At 44.0% G+C, this 20,354-nt stretch overlaps 3 protein-coding genes across 7 annotated transcripts in view; 2 read left to right on the top strand and 1 right to left on the bottom strand.

Annotated features, from left to right (window-relative positions):
* The window catches only part of LOC113952789 (disintegrin and metalloproteinase domain-containing protein 9-like), a 26,071-nt gene extending 10,876 nt beyond the window's left edge, over nucleotides 1-15,195 (top strand). For 2 of the 3 annotated variants that reach the window (XM_027655225.1, XM_027655227.1), the window contains 9 exons: nucleotides 218-307; nucleotides 551-746; nucleotides 859-964; nucleotides 1,156-1,330; nucleotides 1,747-1,827; nucleotides 2,463-2,568; nucleotides 3,238-3,370; nucleotides 3,772-3,835; nucleotides 4,319-4,510. In XM_027655225.1, the coding sequence (XP_027511026.1) occupies nucleotides 218-307; nucleotides 551-746; nucleotides 859-964; nucleotides 1,156-1,330; nucleotides 1,747-1,827; nucleotides 2,463-2,568; nucleotides 3,238-3,370; nucleotides 3,772-3,835; nucleotides 4,319-4,492 (1,125 nt within the window). In that variant the 3' untranslated portion in view covers nucleotides 4,493-4,510. Of the gene's footprint in view, nucleotides 1-217; nucleotides 308-550; nucleotides 747-858; nucleotides 965-1,155; nucleotides 1,331-1,746; nucleotides 1,828-2,462; nucleotides 2,569-3,237; nucleotides 3,371-3,771; nucleotides 3,836-4,318; nucleotides 4,511-4,713; nucleotides 5,882-15,182 lie in introns of those variants that run through there. The other variant, XM_027655226.1, reaches the window with a different exon arrangement.
* On the top strand, nucleotides 6,124-9,569 carry PSTK (phosphoseryl-tRNA kinase). Its single transcript, XM_027655196.1, has 7 exons — nucleotides 6,124-6,128; nucleotides 6,193-6,520; nucleotides 6,820-7,078; nucleotides 7,805-8,003; nucleotides 8,431-8,506; nucleotides 8,624-8,717; nucleotides 9,379-9,569. The coding sequence occupies exons 1-7, from the start codon at nucleotides 6,124-6,126 to the stop codon at nucleotides 9,564-9,566; spliced, it is 1,149 nt and encodes a 382-aa protein (XP_027510997.1). The 3' UTR covers nucleotides 9,567-9,569.
* On the bottom strand, nucleotides 14,058-20,354 carry IKZF5 (IKAROS family zinc finger 5). Of its 3 annotated transcripts, none has more exons than XM_027655228.1 (6): nucleotides 20,330-20,354; nucleotides 18,010-18,075; nucleotides 17,029-17,123; nucleotides 16,560-16,723; nucleotides 16,109-16,291; nucleotides 14,058-15,303 (listed from the first exon to the last, which is right to left on the bottom strand). In XM_027655228.1, exons 4-6 carry the CDS (start codon nucleotides 16,690-16,692, stop codon nucleotides 14,360-14,362), a joined length of 1,260 nt encoding a protein of 419 aa, XP_027511029.1. In that variant the 5' UTR covers nucleotides 16,693-16,723; nucleotides 17,029-17,123; nucleotides 18,010-18,075; nucleotides 20,330-20,354; the 3' UTR covers nucleotides 14,058-14,359. The 3 variants fall into 3 exon arrangements, with proteins under 3 accessions (XP_027511029.1, XP_027511030.1, XP_027511031.1); XM_027655229.1 differs by lacking the exon at nucleotides 20,330-20,354 and adding an exon at nucleotides 19,383-19,496; XM_027655230.1 differs by lacking the exons at nucleotides 17,029-17,123; nucleotides 18,010-18,075; nucleotides 20,330-20,354 and having other exon boundaries at nucleotides 16,495-16,599.

Genomic DNA, 20,354 nt, shown 5'->3' with positions numbered 1-20,354 from the left:
CCACAACACATCAAACCAGGTGTTCTCCTGATGACTTGTACTAGGAAAACACAGCCACTGGTTCCTGTTAGAGCAGGACAGGTTCCTGTTAGAGCAGCTGACAGAACATGGTAGAGACAGGGATTTAAAGTCTGGCTTGCACTTGTACTGATGATGTACTTTCCTAGCTATATAAGGAGATAAAACCAGTGTCCCCTTGTCCATGGCTGTTCCTCAGGAATGCTCCAACCCCTGCTGTGATGCTGCAACCTGCAAACTCACGCCTGGATCCCAGTGTGCTCAAGGACTGTGCTGCAAAAATTGCAAGGTGGGCAACGTGTTATTAACCAAAAATGATACAATTCACTAGAATTTTGTAATGTTTGAAAAGAGCTGATCTAGTCCCCTTGACATATTTTCACACTATCAAACCATGTTCACCAGCAGAGAGCATTTGAAACTTGAGAAAGGAGAGAAATTTGTCTCCCTTGACATCACTAAAGGTTGTCATTGTTTCACACTAGAACTTCTGATGTTGCAAACTGACAGTGGCTTTCCTCTCTGGTTCCAGTTTAAAGTGGCAGGAGCAGAGTGCAGAGCCAAAAGGGATTTCTGTGATCTCCCTGAATACTGCAATGGAAGCAATGCCTACTGCCCAGAGGATGTTTACATCATGAATGGTCACCCATGCAGCAACAACAAGGCATATTGCTACTATGGAGTATGCCAGAGTTTTGATTCACAGTGTGAATCTATATATGGGAAAGGTATGTTTATTATTTAATGTAAAACCACTGGTAGTCTCCTGATAGACTTTTCCAATTTTTCTTCCTTGTGTTTTTCAGACAGCTTACAAAGATTTACTGGTTTTTTGTACAGGGGCACGAAAAGCACCTGATATATGCTTTGAGAAAGCAAATATTAAAGGAGATAGGTTTGGAAACTGTGGAATGAAAGGTGGAGTGTACAAGAAATGCCCTGTCCAGTAAGTTACCAGCAAATAAAACTAACCCTAAAATGTTCAATGTAAAAAATGTTACAAACCCTTAAAAGTGCGAGATTTAAAGAATATTTCCTCAAAATGCAAGCTAAAAAGTTTGACTGGATGGTGTATTTTCACTGATACTGGGGTTTTTTCTGTTCACCTTGTCTCTGAGTGTCCTTCATTCAATACAGGCACAGTCTGTGTGGCAAACTCCAGTGCACATCTGTCAGTCTCCAAAACCTTCCTGCCTGGAGCGTTGTCAATAATGCATCTGGGGTTTTATGCTGGTCTTCTGACTTTGACTTAGGGTCAGATATCCCTGATCCTGCTCAAGTTCATGATGGGACAGCCTGTGGAGAAAACAAGGTAAGAAGCATCACAGCAGCATGATGGAATATATCTCACCAAGTGGGAAGTTCTTAACTTCCAAAGGCATTACACAGCTCTCTTGTTTGTGTGTTGTAATACAATGAAAAACCTGCTTTTTGAAATCTACAGAAACAATTAATTAGCTCTGCAAAAACTGGGATGCTACAAATCAGTCAACTACATTATCAGTTATTCAAATTATTCCATCAAACTGCATCCACAGAGTTAAGAAAATGTGATAAAAATACAGCTATAAAATTGTGAAGTTCTGAATGTTCTATCACCCCTTTTTCTTAACATTTAAGTAAAAGCTGTAGCCTTGTTGTAAACATATGCATTTATATAGTATATTTATAAAGGGATGGGATTTTTGTTTAGTTTTGTGTTTGCAAGACTCTAATTACTTCTTCCAGGCCTGTGTAGGTTTCGAATGTGTTGATGCAACATTTCTGGGCTACAACTGTGATGTAAAGCAGAAGTGTAATAATAATGGGGTGAGTAGATGGTGCTTCATGTTTCTAGACTGGTGCAAGTTCCCTGCATAAAAGCAACAACCAGCCAGATGGCTTTGCTTTTTTACTGAACTGTATTAAAAGTTAAATCCACTTTTTTACCTGTATTCCTGTTTCCAGGCCAAACCTCATAGCACTAACATTGAAAGGCAATTCACCAGATTTTCCCAAGGGAATTTTTTATTATCACTGAGCTGTTGAGTTGCTAAAGGAAAATATTCCTTTGAGGAAGATGGTCTGGTAATTCCTGATTTATATATGCCTCTGTGAAAAATCAAAATAGAGTCCAAAGGCTGTAATTTATTGGAGGCAAATAACAACACAAATGTTAATTTTTACAGAGAATTCCCCTGAGGTATCAGGCTCACTCAGTGATTTGGGATGTTATGGAGGGGGAGAGCTTATTCCCAGTTAACACTTCATGTATTTCTATGCAATACTGTGCAGTATTCCTTGTTTCCTCACTCAACTCCTTACGTGGAATTCCAGGTCCTTACTCCAGGCCGCTCTCAGAGCGGTGTTGCTGTTTGACTAATCCCCGTGTAAGGGCTGTAGGTGTGTTACAACAATGGGAACTGCCACTGCCTGACTAATTAATCCCTGTTGTACTGGTGTAGGTGTGTAACAACAACGGGAACTGCCACTGCAATGCAGGATGGGCCCCTCCGTTCTGTAACCAGTCTGGCTACGGAGGCAGCGTTGACAGTGGTCCTGCCCACACAGGTAGGACACTGAAACTGGCCTTCCTTCTGCCCCAGGGTATCATGAAATAAACTACAAATAGCAGGGCTTTTTCAGTTTATTTTCAACTGGTTTTTTTCTACTGCATGAGACACTTAGTTGTGGACTTGAAGAACAAACATTATTATCTGACAATGAAGTAGCATTGCTGGGCTTTACACTTTACACACAAAATGTTTTCCCTCTTTGTTTAAAAACCAAGTTCGCAATCTGTAGCTTTGTGAGGAGAGAAATAATTCACATTTTTACCAGATTTTACTAAATTTGTGTTTTGGGAAAGGGAAAACAAATGGTTTGTATTTATTAAAAGTTTAGGAAGGCAAAGAGGATGTGCAGAGCGATTGTGGGTGAGCAGATACAAAATCACAGAGTCACAGAATGTTCTGAGTTGGAAGGGACCCACAAGGATCATCAAGTGTGTTGAAGAAATATATGGAAAAGGAAAAAGTTTGTATATCATGGAACACAGGGGGGTTAAAGGCAGAAAGAACTTGTAATAACATAAGGCCAAATCCTACTTTTCTGATCGTAGCATTTTATAAATTTCAGTGAAGTTTCAACTGAAAATAATGTGAAGGTTGTAGTGTTTACAACAGAAAAAAAATGCTTTAATATTGTAAATTTCATTATTTCAATTCTTTCTTTCTCTAGACACATCACTTCGGGATGGGCTGCTTATCTTCTTCTTCCTTGTGCTGCCAGTTGCCATCGTTGCTGCAATAGCAATAATTAAGCAGGATGCAATAAGGAGAAAATTTTGCAGGAAGAGTAGAAGACAGCACAGGTATTTCCTTTCTTACAGGTGCTATTTGGACACATGAGAGCAGGCTCCAGGTTAATTTAGCCAGACAGGTAGATGCTTTATCTACACAAAGAATTCCACACCCCCTAAAAGACAAGCCTTCCCTGCTAATAGCAGTAGCAGGTAGTTCAGTCCCCTGCTATTTGGTAGTTTAATCCAGATACTCCAGTTGTCAGTTGTCAGGTGTTTTTCCCAAAAAACATTGCTCTTGCCTAATTGTTATTGATTGTGTTGAACATGGGGACAGAGCACATTGAAATGGCCTGTCAAGTCCAGACAGGGCTGGACTCACAAGCAGAATTCAGATCCTCTGAGTGTAGCCTTGTCCTTTGAAAATGCTGCATCCCTGAAGCAATTTTCTGATCACATGGTTTCTATTTCAGGGATAACAATGTGCAGGAAGCAAAGCAAGATAACAAACCAAGTCATGACACAAGAAATAATCAGGTGAGAGATGCATACTTGCATTATTTGATGTTAATACAAACTCTACAGTGCCTTTTCTCTAATGTAATTATTTATGACTGTGTGGCTTTTTGATACATTGAAACCACCTGCATTTCCAAATATTTAATGTAGTTTAGAATGTATTGAAGAGGATTTCTGTGTGGGTAAGTAGGAGCTTTATTGCCTGCCCTGTCAGCACGGGATGGGATGGGATGGGATAGGACAGGCTGTGACTCAGCAGAGCAGCCAAAGACTGAACAAAGAATTCTGCAGCCAAACACTGGGAAATGCTGCTTAACCAGGCTATGGAACTGGTTCTGATTAAACAATGAAGCTAAAAGCTATCAAAACAAAATGTTGCAAGAGAATACGAAGAATGTCCCCAAAAAAATGAAAACTAGTTCTTAAATACCATTATCTTAATATTGAATAATTGCACTTCGTGTTTTCTGTTAACCTGATTTTCTACAATGTCTTTTCCAGCCTGCCACATCAAGTCCTGATATTTTTACCATTTTGCATTTTCCTGGTACAAGGTTTGTAGCACTTAAACCTTCTTCACTTCACATTCTCTGTGTTTACATTGCTGTATCACTGCATATGAAGTTCCTGATGTCTCGTGTCCTGTTTAGGAGAATTTCTCATGCAGCATCATGAGCTGTAATAGATTGAATGCCTGAGGGAGAAATGCTGTTTTACTGCTTGTTTAGAAAACAGCATAAATGCAGGTAAATTCTACAGGAAGGGGCAGAGAGAGTTAGGTATAAATGTATGTATAAGTGCTAGAAACTGTTTAAAGAATGGTGAAGAACCAGTTTAGAAATACCAGTTGTCTCAAGTAATGAAAATCTAAACATAACGTGTTTTCCACGCTTCAGGCACCCAGTACAAACCCAGTTTCCTGCAGTTCCCTCAGGACCTCAACGACCTCCAGTCCCACCTAGACCAGCGGTCTGAAAAGCTTCTTGGGAACCCTCAACCAATTCTGACAAGTAACTGGCCTGAAAAAAAACAAATTACAAGATTTCAATCCTCCAGTCCTCTCCTTGTGCGGCCAAAATGTCTTTGGGAAGCACGTACCTCTGGGAAAGACTGGATGCCAAGAGGCACTGAATGCAGATTTGGGGACTCCCAGTGTTTTGCTACTTGCTGCTGGCTGTGTTTGTGCCTCCTCTACCTCACCTCTTGGTTTTTTAAATCAGAAGCCTGAAGTTCAACAGCCATAGGATTACACCTGTGACAGTGTGTAAGTCTGAGGTGCAGGCCAAGGAGAAGTGAATTCATTTATTTACAGACATGATTTATTTGGCTCTGGGGACAGTCCCTGGGCACTGCTCTGAGACCTGCCTGCCATCAGCCCTTCAAAGCTGGGGCCCAGAGCCCCCCTCTCATGACCATCAGCTCTGTCCCTTTCCATTTCAGGTAGTTTATAAAAGTAACCTCGTATATGGGGACACCAGAAACACTGTGCCTGAGTCTGAAAGAAACTGTCCAGCTGCTGTTATAGAAAATGTGGGATATTGGGAAATACACTGTACAAGTCAACAGTGGTTCAGTGTCTGCTGCTTATTGCAGCTCGGGATTTTTGCTTTTGTCCACTACAAAAGCAACAGATTAACTTCTGTCCTTCTAAATGAGACAATTAAGACACCACCACTGATTTAAAATGGAACGTATGGAGTGACACAGCTTGTCCAAATGGGTCTCCATCCAGTGTTTCCATCCGGGAGAGGGATCCAGAAAATCTCAGGAAAAAAGTCTCCATCAAAATGGAGAAGCAGCTGCTGTGCAGAGACCAACTCGCTGGGAAGGACAAAACTGTGGATACAGATCCACCTGTCCAACAGGGAGTAACGAACGGACTGGCTGCGTTCGTGCCAATTTGGGAGTATGAACTAGGAAAAGGAGTGAAAAAATTATAGAATTGCCTCACCAACAAAATATTTCTAAGCCCACAGATGGCTACATCACCGAAGAACTGGACAAAAGAACCCAAAATGTATTGCAGGCAAAAATCTGCACTGGCAAGGAGTGTCTGCCAAAGAAGTGTCCTCTTCCTTAATCCCTCAGGATCTTAAATTGTTATTATAATTAAATAATTTAAACAATTAAGATTTTTATTATGAATTATTCCTATAATTTAGACCTCAATCATCGGGGGCAGCACACTAGGTGGTATCTTTGTTTTATGATCTTAAAAGCCACCGCTGGGTACACAGGGAGGACTCAGCCATTTGACGCTCCTGGGGGCCACCAAAGCGAATTATTGAGTTTATTGTGACGCGAGAATGGGGTGAAAAACTGGGTAAAACCAGAATTGTGCGAAAGGGGCCGATTCTGTGGGCCGGGCTTTGTAGCGGCGCGCCCGCCAGGGGGCGCCCCCGTGGCGGCAGCCCGGCGCATGCGCACAGAGCCCCGGCGGGAGCGGGAGAGGAGGCGGCAGCGCTGGCGAGGGGGCAGCAGCAGCAGCGGGGGAGCGGGAGCGGCGGCGGCGCCCGGGTGGGGCTGTGCCTCCTGTGCGGGCTCCCCGCCGCCGGCAAGTCCAGCCTGGCCCGCGCCCTGTGCCGCCGGCTGCGGCAGCGCCCGGGCTGGGCCTGTGCGCTCCTCCACTACGACGAGCTCATCCCGGACGAGGTCTTCCGCCCGCGCGCGCCGGGGGCGGGCCCGCGGGAGCCGCTCCCATTGGTCAGTCTGGCTGCGTCATTGCCGTGCGACCGCTGTTGCCAGGCAACGGGACGCGTCGGGCTGGGACTGGGACTGAGTGTCGGTCTGGGGTTGGGAATGAGACCGGGTCTGGGGCTGGAAGCGGGACTGAGAATGAGACCAGGACTTCGTCTGGGACTGGGCCTGAGTCTAGACTGGGACTAAGAATGGCTCTGGGGTCAGGACCGGGCCCGGGCTGGTTCGGGGCCACTGCGGGTCCCCCCGCGGCCGGGCGGGAGCTGTGCTGACTCCATGATCCCTGCCCTCCCTCCTCCCCGCAGGTGCCCGGCTGGAAGCAGAGCCGCCGCGAGCTGCTGCAGTGCCTGGAGGGTCTCCTGCAGGCGCTGCTCACCGGGGCGCCGCTGCCCGGCCCCGCACAGCCGGGGTGGGAGCGGTTCCTGCACTGCTGCCGCCGGGAAGGGCTGCTGGAGGCGGTGCAGGGGGACGGCGGGGCCCCGGCACGGCCGCTCTGCCTCCTCCTGGACGACAACTTCTATTACCAGAGCATGCGGTATGAGGTGTACCAGCTGGCCAGAAAATGTGAGCACTCCTTGTTCCGCGGCTGGAGGGTGCTTGTAGGAAATCCAGGGCACTTCAGCTGCTTTAAGTGCTCTCGTGGAACTTTGGTTATTCTTAATTGCTGAGTTCCTGCAGTACGATAAGGAGCAACTGAACTTTATTACTGTGTTATTAGAAATTGGTAGGACACTTAAAACCCTTCTTAGAGCAGCCTTAGAGCACCTTCCATACATAAGTGGGCTCCAAGAGAGATGGAGAGAGACTTTGAACAAAACATGGAGTGACAGGCCGAGGGAGAATGGCTTCCCAGTGCCAGAGGGCAGGGTTGGATGGGATATTGGGAAGGAATTCTCCCATGTGAGGGTGGAGAAGCCCTGGCACAGGTTGCCCAGAGAAGCTGTGGCTGCCCCATCCCTGGGAGTGTCCAAGGCCAGGTTGGAGGGGGCTTGGAGCAACCTGGGCTAGTGGAAGGTGTCCCTGCCCATGGCAGGGGTTGGAATGAGATGAGCTTTAAGGTCCCTCCAAACCCAAACCATTCTGTGTTTCTGTGTATTATCTCAGACATTATTACTTGAGCAGCCTTTAAGGTAAAATTGTTGGTGTTCCTGTCTAGGTTTGTGTTCACATCAGGCTCAGAACTTGTGTAGAATCCCCTCAGTCATGCAGAGCCTTTCTCCTGTGTGTTGCTCTCAGAAATTGTTACTTGAACTGTTTAAAGATAAAATTGTGTGGTTCTGTTCGCTTTAGATTCCTTGGGCTTCTGCCAGTTGTTTTTAGACTGTCCCCTGGAATGCTGCCTGCAGAGGAATCGCCTCAGGAGTGATCCTGTACCTGAGCAGACAATACATTTAATGGCAAGGAAAATAGAAATGCCAGATCTCAAGAAAAATGCTTGGGAGCAGCACAGCCTCATTCTGAGAAGCTCTGATTGCATCTCAGAGGACAAGTATGCTACTGGATTGATCCTAGAGTTTTCCCTAAGTGCTGTTTTTGTGAGTGGATAGAAGCTCCTTATTGTATCTAAACAGTGTGTAAAAAATATTCCCAGTGGTGATTTTTGGCAGCCAGTCAGTTACACGAGACACAGGCTGGTTGTTGGGAGCTCACAGCCACCATCCTGTGCAGAGTTAACCTCAAAACTCACTGCATTCCTACCCTGACATTGAAAATCCATGGAAATTGCCTGAAACAATAAGACTGGAAATAACTGAGCTGTAACTGTTTTTCATCTCAGATTATTTCACTGATTGCCTCATAAATTTAACTGAAAACTTACCCTTTTTTTTTTTTCTGTGGTACCATTTCAAAATGGAAGAAAAATGTCAGTGAATCTGTTTGATTGATGTGTTTTACTCTGTTGTTTGTTTTCTTAGTGAGCAGATAATTAACCTGCTGTCCACTGCTCTGGAAAATCCAGCGAGGCCAAACGAGGAGGACACGGAGCAAAAGGTAGCACTGCTTGTCTTCAGGTGGTGACTGAGGTGCTGCTAATGTGTTACTTGTTTCCAAAGTTAGGTAAATTTAAAGTGTTTGCTTGTTTTCTCTCTTTCTGCTGGCCCTGGGCAGGACACAGATCGAGCCATCTGTGCAGCCAGTGCTGTCCACCAGGCTGACCAGGCGTGCAGGAGGGTCATCTCTCAGGCCATGAAGGATGCCAGAGGTACATGTTCTGCCTGTGCCACCCATCCTACCCATCCCAGCTGCTGGTTGGCAGTGGGAGACTAAACCTGTGGAGTTCCCTTGGGGAGAATTGTTCAGGAATCCTGTCCCAGCAGGTGTGACCGAGGGAATTGCCTTCACAGGTCTGGTCACAGTTATTTGTGGAACATGAGTCAAAGTCTGTAGGTTTAAAACCCACTATAATATTTATTAACTGTATTAAATACAGCTTTAATAAACCCATTTAGTCCAGACCAGCATTTTAGAGGATTCTAGTTCACAGGATTTATATGATTAGCAACTCTGTGCATGGGTTCAAGGTTCTCTCTGTTGACCAGGGACAGGACCCGAGGAAGAGCTGGAGCTGTGCCAGGGGAGGGTTAGGTTGGATATTAGGAAAAGGTTCTTCCCCCAGAGGGTGGTTGGGCACTGACCAGGCTCCCCAGGGCAGTGGGCACGGCACCAAGGCTGCCAGAGCTCAAGGAGTGTTTGGACAATGCTCTCAGGGACAGGGTGGGATTGTTGGGGTGTCCTGGGCAGGGCCAGGAGTTGGACTCGATGATCCTTGTGGGTCCCTCCCAACTCAGGATATTCTGTAACTCAACAATTCTATGATTTTGTCTTTAAGATGAAGTTAAAAGTTCAACTTTTATTTTCTTTAGACAAAAGTGTTTCCCCAAGTGAGATGAAGAGCCTGGCAGAAGAACTCAACAAATTGAAGGCAGAATTTTTGGAAGGCTTGAGGCAAGGAAAGACTTTGAAAACCCAAAATTCTGACCCTGCTACGAGCGTAATTTCTTCATTCCAACATGAGGCAACCAATGTAGTCAATAAATATATTTTAAAATAATGACATAGAGAATGTTGGGTGTTTAAATTGCAGCGCTGCTGAGAGATCTCTTCTCTGACTCCTCTCTCCATGGTATGGAAGAGAAACACAGTCTAAACAGACTGGAGATCAAGCCAAGAGCAAACCGTCCTTAAATTTAAATAGAAGAATTTAGCCTGGGAAGAGCACTTGGAAGTCATCTACTCCTGTTTCCTGCTTACCATGGGACTGACCTCGACCCACAGCCTCCTTCAGATGAGATTCTGAGGAGCACCTTGGCTGTGACCTGCTCTGCTCTGTCCAGCAGCCCCTGAGCAATCCCAGAGGTGAGTTTATCCTCCTTACCATATCCAGATCCCATTTAGTCCTGAACAGATCACCAGCCCCACTTGTGGTAGCACATGCAATTAAGAATTAACACGGGACCTAATTAGAAAGTGTTATTTTATTCATATCTTACAAAAGCAAAGCTTCACAACATGAACTACACGTGATAGAGTTATTTCAGAATTAACCTTGTCATCTCAAAAACATTCACTAACATTAAAATTTATTTTACAGCTCTAACAGGTTTCATTTTTGCATAAAATATGCTCTTTACACTGAAATACATATTATTAACAAAGTAGGTACTTTGAAGCACATACACCAAGATTGCTCAATGAAAAATGCTTCAGCAGGAGAGAGATTTCCTGCAGCAGAACATCCATTTGCTGTAGATTTTCAGAGAAGCTTAAAATTAATAGAAAACTTGCCAGTAAAGACTTCTAAGTTACATTCCCTTCGTCAAAAAGAAACAAAAACACCCTCCTCAAACATTCTGGAACAAAACAAACAGCAAGAGATTATTTGGGTAGAAAACACTGCTGGAACATGTCACCCAGCACTGACTTTTATATTAAAATGCCAACCAACATTTTATGTCAAAATCCTCTTCATCTAAACGTGTGTCTGTGAAAAAACAACTATTTTTCCCCATTAGCTGCTTTGCAGTTGGTTTAAGTATTAACTGAGATAATTAAGTTGTTCAAATATTTATTGGGATATTCAGTCTCAGTTAAGTCTGTACTGAGTGCTACAAATAGTGCATGCTGAAATGTCCACAAAGCTATAAAATAATCTCTTACAATAAAAACAAAAACTTCATGAAATTTGTGTTTTGCAACTACAGAACCTAACAGAACCAAGCTATGGAAAAATTCCATTTCCTTCCAAAACTTCCCTGTTAATAAAATGCTAATCACCCACCACCTTATAATATGAGGATTTGTTTTTTAAAAAGAAACAAGTTAGTGCATTGTAGCACATGGAGAACTAGATATGAAAAGTCCCTCTGACTGAGAACTCAATCCCAGAATCCTGGACAAGTATCCCACACTGACAGGGTTAGGCCTGTTTGGGCAAGGGAATCATCAGGATCAAACTCTCAAACAAGTTGCCAGTCTTTAAATTGTAGCCAATAGGATGTACAAATTATGAAAAACAGGCCAATACCCCTTCCAAGGTTCCTCAGTGGAGAAGGGAACAGCAGGGTCAGGGAGCTGTTTGGCACAACAGCACAAGGATGAAACAAGAAGAATCCTATCCCTGGTGTGACCCTCTGTGAAGGATGCAGGGATCTGGGTGCAGAGCCAAGGGACAAACACCAAAGCTGCTGCTGCCCAGGAACCCCTCCAGAGAGGAGTTTGCCCAAGGAAACAGGGAAGTGTTCCTATCATTGTTCAGCTGTTCCTAGATGTCCAAGCTAATCTTCTTTTCCTTAGGAATTCCAAAGCAGAAACAATGGTATCCTGGCAGCAGCATTAAAATCCTTCCAAACAACAATTTGCAAAGTTTGGGGTTAGATTTTTTTTTCCCCACACTGAGTTCTGTTATTAAGAACATATTTTCTCCACAACTGAGGATCCTCTCCTAAATGAGGGCCCCTTTTCCATCAGATCCTGCAGGCTTCCTCTTACTCCCAGTGACCTGACCAGCTTCCTATCCTTAATTTTGTCCAAGGGCATTGTGGTTCAGAAGTCATGTTTCTAAATCACCAAACCATGAGCTGTCACACAAAAAAAAAAGTCTGTAACTGTTTACAGGCGCTGCCAACAAAAGTCCTACTGGATCAGAAACCACATCAATGGGATGGAGGGAGGGAATCCTAAACATTTGTGCACATGGAAGTCAATCTCCCTGCTGATACCAGGAGGGAGAAAGGCTGGAGCCACAAACCAAGGAGAACCTGGCTGTTGTGACTGGTGCCATTCCACACTGTAAGGTGCTCCCTGGAGCACCACCATTCCAGAAGCTTCCTTGGAGCTGCTAGAGCCTTGGAATAGGAGATTGCATTATCTATCAAAAAGGCAAGGAAAACCACTTCTATAAATTACTAATCATAAAGGTCTTCAACAGTTAATTCTCTTATACTAATACTGTATTTTTAGCCAAACGTACATTTTAGAATCTGCCAGTATGTGATCCAGAGGGAACCACCTTTCCTGTCCTCTTTGACTGGAACAGGCATCTTACAAAACCTGTTCAGAAGCAGTTACTTCCAAGTGGATTCCAGTTCAGTCAGCTTTTAGTCCTTAAAATAAAGGCCTCTCCATGCACACAGAATTGCAGTTTTTACTGATAAAATAAATTTTAAAAGTATAAAGCAACAAAGAGGTGTTTTGGAATGATGAAGAGTGTATGGATGAAAAATGGAAATTACATTCTGCTTTACAAATCCACCCAAATGGATTTTGAACCAGGCCTGAAACCAATTACTTTTAGGAGTGACAGTGTGTTATTATTGTTCATCTTCACTATGCTGGAACCACTCCAGTGGCAGATTTCTGACCTCATTACTACAAGATTGTGCACAGCCAACAATCCAGTCCCTTCAGCTGGTTACCTAAGCACAGAAAATCAACAGTAGGTAAGTCAGGTAGAGAGAAACATGCCTGGTGTCCAAATTTCTATTTAATTAAAGTCATAATTACTTCTAAAGCTAAAATTCTCAGACACATGGTTTTTCCTGCATTGACCTTACACTGACATCACTGTTAGTGTTTTTCTATTGGCTCCAGGAAGTTTTAGCTCCCAGAACAATATGAATTTGCATAAGCCAAACATTTGCTACTCAGATTCCAACCAATTTGCTGACAGGAAAAAGGGAATACATAAGGGAAGCTTAAATTTTTCTCAAGTAAGACAAACCAAGGTAAAAGTGCACGTCTAAATATGGGAAAAGTAACAGTTCTCCTTTTTTTTAATGTCTCAAACTCCTATCTAGCATATTAAGGGTTATTCTTAATTTTGCTCAGATGTTTTATTTAGGTTTAAAGTGCCTGTCCATTACCCTGGGGGCTTCTAAAATAAGATGTACAGTATGAAACAAAATAATCACTTTCAATTACCATTTGCTACCTAAAATTCCTAAACCCGGTGTAGTTCCTTTGCCTCCTACATGAACAGCTCAGAAAAGCCAGAGGCCCTTCCCCTTATTTCCAGCACACCCAAAAGACATTAAATCTGGGAGAGGGAATAAAAGAGACCTCCAAGTCAGCTGAATTTACAATAAACTAGATCATATAACCCTCAAACATACAGGCAACGTCTCAGTTGTAGCCTGGCCCAACATAAAACTGAACAAAGGAGTTTTAATTTGTAAACCTCTTGTTTGTTCCTATTAGCACTCCTGTCAGCAAGACAGAAGTCTAATTGTGCAAATTTTAAATATCTGTACAAATTAGTTTAAGGCAGTTAGAAGTCTCACAGAATATATATTAGTTCTACAAGCTCTTTATTATGTCTGTTTAAAAATTATCTCCTCTGAAAAAGATGTAAATTTTGGAAAGTGTAGGTTAAAATAAGGTATCCTGTTTAATTTTTTGTTTGTATGACTCACGAATGACAAGCTTTTAACTCCTTTTTTTTTTTTCTACCAGAGTTTTATTCCCAATAACCCGTTACCTTCTGGTTTTGTGACGAGTTTTTAAAATAGTTAAATTAGTGTTTGAGCCCTAGAATGAAGAGTGTAGGCTTCTAAACAGAAACTTATTATAAACCTCAATTGGATTAAAGCAACTTTTACATCAAATTGAATTTGTATGTGGAAGTTGCTTCTGTTTGCTTTTCAGGTTTAGAGTAGCCAAGTTTTTAAAGATAAGTATGTCTCCAAAGTAGCCATATAGAACCACAGAGTGGTTTGGGTTGGAAGGGACCTTAAAGATGATTTAATTCCAACCCCCTTGCCATGAGCAGGGACACCTTCCACTAGCCCAGGTTGCTCCAAGCCCTGTCCAACCTGGCCTTGGACACTTCCAGGGATGGGGCAGCCACAGCTTCTCTGGGCAACTCTCACAGGGAAGAATTTCGTCCTTATATCCAGTCTAACCCTGTCCTCTGGCAGTCCTTGTCCTGTCACTGCTTGATATGCCACTGCATTAACCTGTCATATTTTATGGATAATGTGGCTTGTCCAGCCTAGTAAATACTCTGGTAGTGACATCCTATGGTTCAGGACACACGCTCTGCTTCTCCATTTGCAGAATGTTTATTGGGATTAAATGCAAGCAACTTAAATTTAGCAACCACAGCATGTAAATGCATTCCAATCCTGACAGCACTCTTGGCTTTCTTTGAAAGGCTACATATAAAATAACAACCAAATCCTACACGAAATTTCCCTGGCAAGTTTTACAACAACACGGAAATAAATGTGCCTCCTTTGTCGAATTGACTAGTGTGAATATTCCATATGGGAATGTGCAAGCTTTCCATCAGCAAGTATGAAAAATAGACTGTAATATGTTAAAAAACTAAACCAAAGCATGTCTCAGTCAATGTTGATTATGTTGGCCTCTTGCAAAGTGGCAAGCGAAGTCGTACTTGTTTTTACACTTACACCCACAGATGTTGCACTGGAAAGGATTTTCAAATCCGTGACATCCCATGTGAATTGTATAAAGGATATTGTCTGCAAAGTACATGTCACAGTGTGGGCAGTGATGCAGAAGCTGAGGGTCCTGGACTGGGAGGGTTGGAGCTGGAGTACTTGGCTGGCTGTTACTTATACTGGGAGTACTGGTGTGGGCGCTGCGATCGCTGCTGGGCCCGGCCACAGGACTATAGTTCCTCTGATTTTGTGGAGGCCGAGGATCTGGGCTGGTTGGAGATGAGTTTTGAGGAATATTTGCTGACACAGCTGAAACTACTGCAGGTGCAGCAGGCTGCTGGATCATGAAAGGCTTTTCATCCTGACAGGAAACAACGTCAGGAGAGGCTGGATTTTGGTTTTCAGGTGGCAAGCTGGACAACTGTCCAGCCAACGTGGAGAGCTGGTTTAAAGGATTATCCACCATGAGGTCTTGTGGATCTCTTGGCAACCCTCCACTCTGAGCCGTTTTTGCCATGCCCTCATACGCTTCAGTCTGGATATTTGGGATTTCGTGGGTGAAGTCATTAAGGTAGTCTGGTTTCTGCACCACCATGGAAGGCGGGCTCAAATTAATTAATGCTCTTCTGCTGTACCCCAAATTGCTGGTCTTCTTCTGCAAAACCCCCCACATCTTCTTGCTGCTCAGGGAAGACCTCGTACCCTTGATGGGCACCATCTTGTGTTTGCGCCGCCGGTGGTGGGACAAGTTGCTCCTGTCGCTGCAGCGGAAGGAGCACAGTTCACACTTGTAGGGCTTCTCCCCGGTGTGGGATCGCATGTGGGCCTCCAGGTGACGCTCATAGGCCGAGGCAAAGGGACACAGATGGCACCTGTGTGGCTTCTCACCTGGAAAATTAGAACAGATCACGCTAAAGCACCTCGGAGCACTCGGAAAAGGCTTTTTGTGGGACACGGAGCAGCTCGCTGTGAGCTGCTGATCAAACTCCAGAGTCACTGCCAGTCCTGAGCTCAGCTGAGTATCCAGTGGAAGAACAAAGAACATTGGGACGTCTCTGCCTCACCCAAGTGATAATTAGCACAGGGGAAAAAAAGTGAGTGGAATTAGCACAATAAACAAGCTGCCTTGGAATTGCCCCAGGGATGCCAAGCGCTGAACGCGGTGATGTTTGTGTGGTGCCCTGGACTGGATCCAAACTCTCCTTCACCTATGGGGCTACAGGAATGTCTGTGCCACCAAAATGAATCACTCTTCATAATAACTGAGCTTAAACACTGAGGGAGGATGTCTTTCTAGTATTCTCCAAACATCCCCAGTATTAAACATACTGGAACTACTATGTAAAAAACCCATGCACACACATGCACCCACCAAAAACTTGAGTTTTGAGAAAGGATCCTGTGGCTAAAGAGTTATTAAATAAAACAAAAGCCAGGTACTCCCTGGAGAGTTGTGTGTTCTCCCAGACATGGGAGGTTGTCAGGTATTCTCCTTTTACACAGGTAGAACTGTGATCTTCTATTAAATGAAATTTATAGCTACATGGCACACCTTTAAAACACAGTTATAAAAAACCAATCTAAACCTCAGTTCTAATTGTTAAGAACTATCAGGCTTCTTGAATAGTCAACACACAAATCACAATGTTAATACCCCAAGCCCCACAGCCAAGCCCAGCAGAACATTCCACACCTGTGTGAATCCTGATGTGTTCTATGAGCCGAGCTGTTCCTTTGCTGGCGTAGTTGCAGTATCGACACTTCAACTTTCCATCAAACGTCCTCTCAAACCCATCCACCAACATTCCTGAGTTTTCATCCAGTGAAACTTCAACAGAGGGATGGTCCAGACCGTTCTGATCACCTTCTGTCCCAGCTGTGAGCAACACAACAAAGATTTTAATTAAGAGTCTGTAGGACACTGTCACGCTGTGAGAATAGGCCAAATACCTTCTGCTTCTCTATGCCCTTGGTCTTTAAATATACAGAACTAGAAATCAAAGGTATATACACATCTTTTGTGATGTGAGAAAGACTATCAGAAATGCTTCCATACAACTGCAGCACCTGCATAATTACCTGGACTGAAAACAGTGCAGCCACTCTCAAAAAAAGTCAAATTTATGGCACTGAAATGAGCTCACCTCCCTGGAGAGTCTCCACTTCCTTGTCGCCAGTAACTGATCCAGAAATCATATTGACATGGTGAGTCTGCTGGGTAAGATATTCCTGAAAATCTTTTACAAAGTCCAATGGCTCTGCCTTCTTTTCCCCCATATTGGCTCTTCACATTTACAGCCTCTTGTGCCTAGAAAAGAAAATGCTTTCAGAACACAAAGTGTCACCGAATTTGAATGCATTCATAAAAACAAGTTTGGGTTTTGGTTTGGGTTTTAACTGAAGGATTACTTTCATCACACAGCATGACTCAATGCACAGATTGACAACCATAAGAATGTTATTTTTAGAGCTTTTAACTCATTAAAGATCACCAAATACAATTTATGGGGAAATGGTTTTCGGCAACAGTAACATAATGACCATAACAAATTAGATAAAATGATGTAATAATCAAACTCAACTCGCCTTCTTTTTAAAAAAAATGGATCATACCTGAATTTCACTTCCCTGCTAAGTAGTAAACATGCTCCAAAATGTACTCCCAACACACCAGATAAAAAGCACAGAGCACAGCTTCTCCACTTTCCCTGGAAGAAGAGAAAGGAAATGCAAGTCCCTTATTCTTCTCAACTCCTATGAGCTGTAAGAAAGGAACTTGAAAAAATATTTATGTTTTGAAAGGCAGGCTCTAACACTCTACTGCTCTAAGCTTTATTAAATTAATTACACATCCAGCAAAGACTTTTCACAGGCTGCATCCCTTCCTTCTTGTGTCTCACAGAAGGACACTTCTGTCTCAAACTGTTTCTCTGATGAACATCTGGCTCCAAAAAATCCCAGAGGTGGGTCAGTCATTAATGGCAGCTGTAATGCTGGGAAACCAACTGAATGTTGGGGAGTAGCAAAGATGGAAGGAAGCCTTAAAAAAAAAAAAAAAGCACTATTTCACAGTTCTCCCAAAATTTTAGCTTCCTATCCTGAGTAAAAGTCTTAATCCATTTCACCATTCTGTACTGAAACAAAAATATTCACCAGAAGTCAGTGGTCAGATTCTTTTTGGGGACTGCAAATAACAAACCTCTATAAAGTCTCAATTCACAATGAATTTGGGAAGACAGGATTTGGGATTCAGTTGGAAAGAGGACAACAAGTCTGTCACATTATTATTCCTGCAGATTACGATCAGAAATAATTTACAATGCTACAATTTCAATAAGAATATCCTCGATTTTTTTATAATAGCTACTAAACCAAGCATTAGGTGACCAAGAGAAACTCACACTCTGAGTTCAAGACCACATTTAAACATCTTCTCCTGCATTTGCAAAGCCACTCACAAGTGTTTGTTCATTTTTGGCATCCAGATGAGTATGTTCTTTCACATCATATACCAAACTATTCCATGCCATACTGGCATTTGTTATCACCATTAACTTAGCCTGGATCACATCTTTATGTATCAATTTTGCCTACCTTCTTTCAGGTGTCACCAGCCCCGTGTAGGCCTAAGTTAATTTGTATTCCATTTGTTGCTGTCTCCTGCAAAAAAACCCCAAAGACATCAGGACATAAATTAAAGATAGGAAAGAGAAAACCAGGACAATGTAATGTAGGGTCCTGACCAGGCCAAATTTCCACTAATTATAGTAATAAGAAATAACAATTTAAAATTGAATCAATTCTAAACAGTGAATGACAGAATGGTTTGGGTTAGAAGGGGACCTTCAAGACCATCCAGTGCCACCCCCTGCTGTGAGCAGGGACATTTTCCACTAGCCCAGGTTGCTCCAAGCCCTGTCCAACCTGGCCTTGGACACTTCCAGGGATCCAGGGGCAGCCACAGCTTCTTTGGGCAACCTGTGCCAGGGCCTCACCACCCTCACAGCCAAGAATTCCTTCCCAATATCCCATCCAACCCTGCCCTGTGGCAGTGGGAAGCCATTCTTCCTTGTCCTATCCCTCCAGGCCCTTGTCCAAAGTCCCTCTCTGGCCTCCTTGGAGCCCCTTCAGGCACTGGAAAGGATAATTAGAACATCCCAAAGCCTTCTCTTCTCCAGGCTGAGCAATCCCATTTCTCTCAGCCTTAACTGATTAGATTAACTGCTTTTATAATCATATTTAATTCTGAAAGGAAATTACACAAAAGTTCATAAACAGCTCGGGGGAAAGACATTATTGTGGTGATCAACTGCATAAAACTTCCTCTCTCTGCCTTGTTGATTAAACATGAAAACACTCATCCTTTTTTTCACAGCAGTGGAGGGAAGTCACCACAATTTCAGCACCACCCCAAACCTCCCATTATATGCTCGAAAGATCTTTCTGTGATTTTCTGTGGTATTTTTTACAGCTCCATAGCCAGCAGCTCTCCTCCTCAGGGGGGAATGATGCACATCTGATTATTGCTATGTCACTCCTGCAAAGCATTAAATGTAATTCTAATGATCAGAAACTGAGCAGCCCAGCTCGTGTTTCACACAGGAGGGATGGGCTGATCACACCGGGTGTTACTCGAGCTCTGCTTACACAGCTACACCTCCTCCAGCCTTACATTAGGAGTAGAACACTGGATACTCATTCCCTACACAGGCACAGCTGCTGGACTGAACAGTGGTCACAGCACTGAGGTGGGCTAAGTGTATTGTCAAAGAAGAATGTGCCAGGATTAAATATTCTGCCTAAATAATTCTGCTAAAGAAAACAGTTGATAGTATTTTCTTACTAGAGTAAAACAGGTAGTTTCACACACAGTCAGAATTAATCCTGCAGCAATTATAAGAGAATAAAATGAGGACATGGATGCAATAAGAGAATAAAATGGCTATGAGCACGTGTATGCATCCCACCTCCTTTTAAGGAATCCAGGAGAAAAAAGGGGAGATCTCGCTGTTCCATCTTTTCCAGGGCAAATAACTTAAAGCTGGAAGGATCCCAAACTCTATCCAAGCCTTTTCTGCACCTCCTCAAGGAATTCTGACCCTGGGGAGTGAGAGACATGGAGCTCCTGGAGTGGGTACAACACAGGACAACAAGGATGACTGGGGGCGTCTCTGTAACGAGGAAAGGCTGAGGGAGCTGGGGCTGTTCAGCCTCCAGAGGAGACACTGAGAGGGGCCCTCAACCATGTCTGTCACTGTCTGCAGGGAGGGGGCAGAGGATGGGCCAGGCTCTGCCTGGGGAGCTCAGCGATGGCACAAGGGGAACGGGCAGGAACTGATGCCCAGCAAGTTCCACCTGGACATGAGGAAGAACTTCTTCCCTGTGCAGTGACTGAGCACTGAAACAGAGACCAGAGAGGGTACGGAGTCTCCCTCATAGGAGATATTCCAGAACCATCTGGACACAATCCTGTGCCATGTGCTCTGGGATGACCCTGCTGGAGCAGGGAGGTGGGACCAGATGACTCACTGAGGTCCCCTATCACAGAATTACAGAATATGCTGAGTTGGAGGGACCCACGAGGATCACCCAACCCTCAGCCCTGCACAGGCCCATCCCCACGAGTCACACCACGTGCCCTAGAACATCATCCAAACACTCCTTGAGCTCTGTCAGCCTTGGTGCTGTGCCCACTGCCCTGGGGAGCCTGGGGAGCCGCCCCCTCCCTGTGCCGGCCAGCGATGCTGTCTGTCTCTAATGCCCCCCAGGACAGGGCTGGCCCTCCTGGCTGCCAGGGCACTGCTGACTCATGGCCAACTGGCCACCGACCAGGACCCCCAGGGCCCTTTCCCAGCACTGCCTTAGTGCTTTCCAGCACCTCATTCCCTGGGTTATACACACAGCCACGGCTAACCAGTCCCAGGAGCAGAATCCGGCAC

This window comes from Corapipo altera, unplaced genomic scaffold, assembly GCF_003945725.1.
Source record: "Corapipo altera isolate COAL_440 unplaced genomic scaffold, ASM394572v1 180, whole genome shotgun sequence".
Lineage (NCBI taxonomy): Eukaryota > Metazoa > Chordata > Aves > Passeriformes > Pipridae > Corapipo > Corapipo altera.
The sequence above is the reverse complement of the archived record's forward strand: the minus strand, read 5'-3'. Positions and strand labels throughout refer to the sequence as shown.

Bases quoted from the DNA above. Each gene is read 5' to 3' on its own strand.
- PSTK (XM_027655196.1), top strand. The intron at 7,079-7,804 runs GTGAGCACTCCT...TGTTCGCTTTAG, and splicing joins GTACCAGCTGGCCAGAAAAT to ATTCCTTGGGCTTCTGCCAG. The intron at 8,507-8,623 runs GTAGCACTGCTT...GGCCCTGGGCAG, and splicing joins AGGAGGACACGGAGCAAAAG to GACACAGATCGAGCCATCTG.
- IKZF5 (XM_027655228.1), bottom strand. From the start codon at position 16,692: ATGGGGGAAAAGAAGGCAGAGCCATTGGACTTTGTAAAAGATTTTCAG. The intron at 16,292-16,559 runs GTGAGCTCATTT...TGTTGCTCACAG, and splicing joins AGTGGAGACTCTCCAGGGAG to CTGGGACAGAAGGTGATCAG. The intron at 15,304-16,108 runs GTGTGGAATGTT...CTAATTTTCCAG, and splicing joins ACACATCAGGATTCACACAG to GTGAGAAGCCACACAGGTGC.